We start from the raw sequence: 6948 nt of genomic DNA on the forward strand, positions 1-6948 counted from the left end.
AAACAGGAAATTTGCTCTAAGACAACAGTTCATGACATTTAGTGCCACCTTTAAGTGGAAATAAAAATAACAGAACACCCTAAAATGTGAGTTATGCTGGCACCAATCTAACGATAAGTACATGTACCTGTAATATCTAAAGCTCACTTTCATTAAGTGCCTAACACACTACTTGTGTGATCATACAATGTCAGAGCTGTAAAGGCTTCCTGATTCTGCAAGCGGTTTCCTGAAACCGTAGACTATCTTCCCATATCCAGATCACAATACAGTACAATGTTATTGTATACAAATCTCCCTGATTCTGAACTTATTTTTACCTACTGAGATGCATGCAACACATGAGTTTCTTCTTGAATGCTCATTGGAATCTCCCTGATTTTGATGGATGAATGCTGGCAGCCCTGCAATGTACGTTCGGTTCGATTAAGAACAAAGCTATAAAAATCAACAGTAGTTTTGGTATTGAGAGGTGACATACTGTATGTTGCATGACCACTGAGCTGTTGATAGATACAGAAATCACCAAGTGACAGTGGCTAATTTCATATTCCCATAGAGATATTGAAACGAGCAGCATTTCATTCAGATAACTAATGAGTTGCTTATAACGTGATAAAAATCATGTAATAGAGACTAAAGTTCTTGAGCGTGTCACCGGGGACCATAGCAGAAGGTGATTAATAGCCCAATGTTCTGTCATACATTTTAACTTATTTGTCCGAAGCATTTTCCAGTTCACATTGTTTTGTTTTGTTTTGTTTTTAATGTGTGTGAGCCTTTGGAAAAAATGGTTACTTTCATTAGATGCTCACAACTTTTTTCATGGATATCTCTAACACTAAATTCAAGACAAACATTTTACAAGGATTGAATGATATTCAAATGTAATTTTCTTCATGATAAACATGTCAAACATCGCAATGCTAGTATCCTTTTGAATACCAAATGACAACTTTCAAATTGTCTGATGCTAGTAACTTTTTAATTGTGACAAAATATATAATAACATAACAACATGTTGATGAAATTACCTAAAAGCACAAGGCAAATGTACATGTTGGAGAAATGTACTCTTTATAAACACAGGATCGAAGCGAAACCGTACTTTTGACTGTTGTGATAAGATATACATATGTACTAAGTTCAGCTTAAAACATGGTGCAAAATCTGTTCTCACTGAAACTTTTTGACCAGCCAAAGGTAACATAATAAAGGCACACACCTGGTGGAAGAAAACGTTATTTAAACAAATACTAAAGTGGTATGAGTATACAAGACCATGAATTAAGAGGAATGTTGTTTTCATTTGTTTAAACATGGTGTGTCACTAAGTAAGCATTTTTTTTTTCTCTGAGTGAATATGTCAACAGTTTATCTGTACCCATTTTGATAGATCATATACATACCTGGGCACGTCTCAGAAAAGTGAATTGTTTTAGGCATTATGAGCATATTCTGGAAAAATACCCATTGTGTTTTGAAGAAGACATATATGTAGTCAATTCTGAGTTTGCTTAGCTATGAACCAAATTTTCAATTGCTGAAGCTAGTGCTCAAGAAGAATGCGACCAGAAAAACCTTTTAACTGGGCAACTGATGCTCTTTGGTATTACCCTCAAAGAAGCTTGTTCTTATCACAATCATGAGCTGATAATTGAAGTTCGCACTTCACACAAATGTGAGTTGTGTTTTAGCTGTAGTGTAAAAGTCAGTTCATGCTCCATGGCTTTCAAGTAGTCCTTTGCATAAGGCTCAACTCTTATAAAAAGTCTGTCCAATCTGGGTCCCGTTTCATAAAACTTGTTATCAGTGACAACTGCCACATTTCTATGACAAAGTTGCTCTCAGCCAATCAGATGCAAGGACTTCGGTAGCTTATAACAACTATGACAACTTGTCACTGATAGCAAGTTTTATGAAACGGGGGCCCTGCTGTCTATAAAATTGGTGTGTAGGCATTTGAGGCATTAGAAACGATATTAGAAAGGAAGCTGGAACGGAAGATGAATTTCAAGGCACTGTGAGGTCGTAGTTGGGCCTGCCCACCTCAGCATCCCAGCTGCAGTTGTTCCACAAGTGGTAGGTCAGGTAAACGGCGTAGCGGCGGCAGTTGTTGTCGTCCACGCAGATGCCGCTGCACTGCTCACCCCACCATGAGTTGAAGGTGAGGACATTCTCCGTGGTGCATGTGGAGAAGCCATCTCTCGTCCACGACACATTCGCAAACGAATCCTTTGATGCAGACTGTCGCCCTGAGAGTAAAGCAAACACATCCAAAAAGTTCATGACACTAGTATTATATACAGGCACTGCTATGCCATGCGACTTGTAAGGCAATTTTATGAGGTGGTTAAATTCACAATTGAGAAACACATTGATGGAATAAAAAAAGAAGTATAGTATTATTCCTTTCAAGGGCAAGGTTGGGAATATTCCCCCTGGAGATGATATACTGCACATGTGTGCTGCAAGAGGTACTATTTTTTTGTTGCTTTATATCAGTCTGCTTGCAGTAGAATAACTGAAAGAGATATTCCGTACACTATATGTACAGCAACATTTATATTGCATGGCTTAATGCAGTGGAAACTCCTGATCACACAAAACACCTGATATATAACAAAATGAAACAAATTCCTCTTTGTTTGCATTGTTTTTGGCTCCATTCTGTAAAAATACCTCATGTACATAGTAACCCAAGTTTCTTGGCCGTAAGAACTATTTTGTGGAATAGAGAGTTTCCACTCGGTCAGCTCCATTTCAGTCAACAATGCACAGGTGGATACTCCTTTTAATAAAAGAAGTTCATGTAACCTGTGCTTTGAATCAGTTTTTATGAGTGCATTGAGGCCTTCTATTCCTTTCTAATAAATCTGTCATTATGTAAACATGTCTCACATGGATATACACAACTGAGTATTTCTTGTCAAGTTTATCAAACTCTTGTCAGAGAACATACATTTATGCTGACCCATTATCTCTGTCATGTAGCCTTGCAAAAACAGAACAAAAATCATTGATTTATTCTGTACTTTGTGAAATTAATCATCTAAAAACAAAGAAAACCTTTGCCAAATATATTGTCTTTTAAGTTAATTTGTACAAGTGTATATCTTGTATAGATATCAGATTTAGACCAAGACCTTCAATCCTTTAAAACTTTTGACTCACACATCAAATACAAAAACAATTCACACTGATTAACCCTTCCAGAATCACCTGTGTAAAATCCTTTTGATATCATACAAATGACTCCTCAAAACAAAGTTCTCAGGACTGGCAGTTTTCTTTCATTATATCAAACTTTTGTTAAAGCCGATCAAAGTATAGATATTATAATTATGGGATCAGGGGCCCGTTGCATAAAAGTTACTATTATGGTAACTTTGCCATCCAATGGTAACTTCCATAGAATTCTTGATTTTGAGGGGCTGTTGAGTATTGTTGCCATGGTAGTTACCATTGGATGGCAAAGTTACCATAATAGCAACTTTTATGCAACGGGCCCCAGAATTTACTTTGTTGTAACAAGAGTTTTGTCATACGGTGTTCATTATAGCAGAAGTGCACAGTATAAACATGTTGCTCACGAGGATTGACAGAGTTAGTAAAGTTTAACATGCATCAACTGTAAAATGCACCACAGAGCAACAGCGTTTAATACTCACTTATGGCACAGTTTGTCGAGCTGATGTCATTGTAGTCGTAGATGTAATCCTCGTAGCGCACCCAGATGTGTTCAACCAGATCCCCACCTCCTATGGCTGAGGCATAGCCATCATTAAACCTGAAGAAGCTGCTGAGGCAAGTCGTGTCGTCTGGATCCACCACAACGCATGAAGGGTAGTGCCACTCATTTGCTGCAGCTGCATATACAAACAAGAAATATACCTTATTTGTACTAATTAGTCATATCCACGCATGATTACTCTTTCCATAACAAAAGGAGCTCCTATTCTTTTCACATTTCCTTGTGCAGTAATTGATAATGAATGATGATTATTTCAATGTTCTATGAAGTAAAAGTAGGGTAGTAATATTAGTGGAGTAGATTAAGGTTAGAAGCTACAGTACTTTAATACTTAGTAGTACATTGTACTGCACAGTCTCTTTTTTGTTTACCCACAAATATTGATAAAGTCTTCCTAGTATCACCCCCACTAATTTTGCCATACCATGCTACATTACCCCACCTTCGATGTTGGCTTAACACGGATGCATGCAAGCACCTACATTTAGGAAGTAGTGGGCTGGTATCCATCCGACAACAATATCAGTGTATATTTCCTATCAAGAATCCCCCCTCCCCTTTATCTGAATTAGTTACTGCCACTAGTCTACTACCAATGCTGTTTATCCCTAAAGTTTTTTGTTGGCATTAAAGATTTCACAATATCCTCGTAATGTGAATTCTGGAGATCTACATTATTTACAGTTGGCAAGACTCTCATGATAGATCTATAACAGGACTCCCCCACCCCCTTAACCCACCAGTCCGTCTATTAAGCACTTGCCAAATGTGTGTGTCGCATACGTGCATGCATTCACACTTTGTAAGCAAACAAGGGTAGAGTAGTGTAGAGTGCTAGGACAAAATGGGGCGGGGGAGATAAGGAAGTCTTTCTGAACTTTATTTGTCAGTTGTGACGAGATAATGAAAGAAAGAAACTTTCATGCATGCAACTACGCGCAGTGGTTCTGCATTCTTCACCACATTCACTGGAGATTTGAAGATGTCCAAATATACTGAAAAACCCGAAAATAAACAAGATCAACAGCAAAACAATGATACCGTAGATTTAAATGCACATAGGAAAAGTACTACATACATTTCACACGTATTGTCTATAGAGCGCATCAAAATAACAACCCAAGCATTCAAAGCAGTTATCTAGGAGTGTGTACCGCAAATCACATTTTCAATGAGAGCTTGTGAATTAAGAGTATACATGCTAGTAAAATTTCAGGCAAATTGTGACATATTTTCAGTAACTATTGATATGAAAAACATTAGGGTGTCGATGTGTGTATAGACGTCGCTTCGCGACAGCGGCTGCGTGTAGTTAACCCACAACCATGCTACAACCAACCACTATGCACCATTAGGCTGCGTTCACATAGAAGTATTCGGTATTCGGTATTCGGTACTCGGTATTCGCTATTCGAGCACCGAATACACCATCACCCGCACCGTCAACTCACCATCCCATGCAGTGAGGATTTCTTCCTCCTACATCCCAGCAAATCTTATTAACAATTTCTAAACTGCATCAGAATGTCAGTCTACATGCTTATTTTTGCTAAAGGGCAAATCCAGACCGAAAGTGTCATTATTTCATAAACGAGAGACGGTATACGCTGCAAGAAAATCGAACAAGTTCGATTCCCACTTTGCTATACTTTTCGCAACTATTTGGTACTTTCGAATAGTGCCCTCCTATGTGAACCGGTGTGAGGAAATCCTATCGTTCGATTCAAGCTATTCGCGTGCCCTCGAAAAACGAGCCCGAATACCCGAATAGTATACAGTAAACCTCGCATGAGTCGAAGCTCTCGGGACTGACGAAAATGCGTCGACTTAAGTGAAATTCGACTCTCGCGAGAGTCGATTTTTTTTCGACTCACAGTTATGTACATGTATTATAGTACATTTGCATGCATACGTGTGTGTGTGTGTGTGTGTGCGTGCGTGCGTATGTGTGTTTGCATTCAAATTTGTCTGTTCTTGAAGATAATGGTTTTTTTTTGTTCTAAATTGAACATGGAATTTGTATCAATACTAGTAGTTAAACGTAGTTCTGAGAATGTCTGCGCTGTAATGTGGCAATGTGCCGATGTGCTATGTCTATGGTGCAACATCTCTGTCAACCTACCCTGAGACAGACACTCTCCCAGGCCCATCCCACCTCCATTGAACAAAACTATACAGCCAGCCGGGCGGGCACGCACAAACAAGCTCCGCCCACTTGGCCTGTCACTAAAATATTAAAGCAGCGATTGGTTGACCAAGGAGTTCTGGCTTGACATGGATAAAGTATATGGATCGATGTGCTGTGTGTAAACATGTACTAGTATACATGTGTATGTATTCGACATGCGTGCAGAGCGGTACGGTGAGTGTGCGTGCTTACCTGCAGCAGGCCAGGGACGGGGTTCTGCGACATGCCGATTTTTTTGTTCTCCTCTAAATGTAATGAGAATGCCAGACAAATCTTCTTCGGCTCAAGTGATGTAAACTACGTGTATTTTGTACAAAAGGGACTGAATGTTTTACTTCGACACAGCCGAAATTCGACTCTCGTACTTCGGCTTATCCAAATATTTCTTAGAGAAAATACATAGGGAAAAATCGGGACTTTTTATTTTGCTTCGAGTTAAGTGATTTTCGACTCACTCGACGTCGACTTATCCGAGGTTTACTGTACTTCTATGTGAACGCAGCCTAACCACTGGCACTGCACCACCATATGCCACAAACTGCACCCTTGCGGGCGCCGGGCATCACTAATAGTAATAACGACTACGACGTAACACGGCTACTCGAGATCGAGGAAGAAGAGACGACCTATATGTTGCAGTTTAACTTCTTATCATTTATCATCATCTGGACAATATGTTAGAGTACGTGAGTTTGCCAGTTAAAGAGACATGGAACAGAATATAAATATTGTTTCATACCGATAAACAGGATAAACAGGAAGCTGAGTACACCGCCATAGAAACGAGACGCTACATCCTTCGCCATGTCCTTTTTATCAATATTACAATCATTTCCTCGAAGATGGCGCTATAACAAAACGTCACACATAACGAATACACAAAGCCTTCAATTCCCCTGACTTCACACAGTGGCTTTAGTCGCGTATGCAACACTGACAGGTTTATTGTCTGATATCATCGAAATTATTCCCATTCCAACATTTTACTTACAATAGTTTTTTTTTT

General features: G+C 39.1%; 1 protein-coding gene across 1 annotated transcript; it reads right to left on the reverse strand.

The window, feature by feature from the left end:
* Positions 1-1610: 1610 nt before the first annotated feature.
* Positions 1611-6748, reverse strand: LOC139733607 (uncharacterized). Its single transcript, XM_071644420.1, has 3 exons — positions 6682-6748; positions 3672-3869; positions 1611-2255 (listed from the first exon to the last, which is right to left on the reverse strand). Exons 1-3 carry the CDS (start codon positions 6746-6748, stop codon positions 2014-2016), a joined length of 507 nt encoding a protein of 168 aa, XP_071500521.1. The 3' UTR covers positions 1611-2013.
* Between the last annotated feature and the right edge of the window lie 200 nt (positions 6749-6948).

This window comes from Diadema antillarum, unplaced genomic scaffold, assembly GCF_040938485.1.
Source record: "Diadema antillarum isolate AM-2024a unplaced genomic scaffold, OU_Dant_1.0 seq00000484_RagTag, whole genome shotgun sequence".
Lineage (NCBI taxonomy): Eukaryota > Metazoa > Echinodermata > Echinoidea > Diadematoida > Diadematidae > Diadema > Diadema antillarum.

What these genes read in the sequence shown, in the direction of transcription:
- LOC139733607 (XM_071644420.1), bottom strand. Translation starts at nt 6,748, where the DNA reads ATGGCGAAGGATGTAGCGTCTCGTTTCTATGGCGGTGTACTCAGCTTC. An exon ending in CCTGTTTATCCTGTTTATCG is followed by an intron (nt 3,870 to 6,681) that starts GTATGAAACAAT and finishes TTGTATATGCAG; the next exon opens with CTGCAGCAAATGAGTGGCAC. An exon ending in CTCGACAAACTGTGCCATAA is followed by an intron (nt 2,256 to 3,671) that starts GTGAGTATTAAA and finishes CTTTACTCTCAG; the next exon opens with GGCGACAGTCTGCATCAAAG.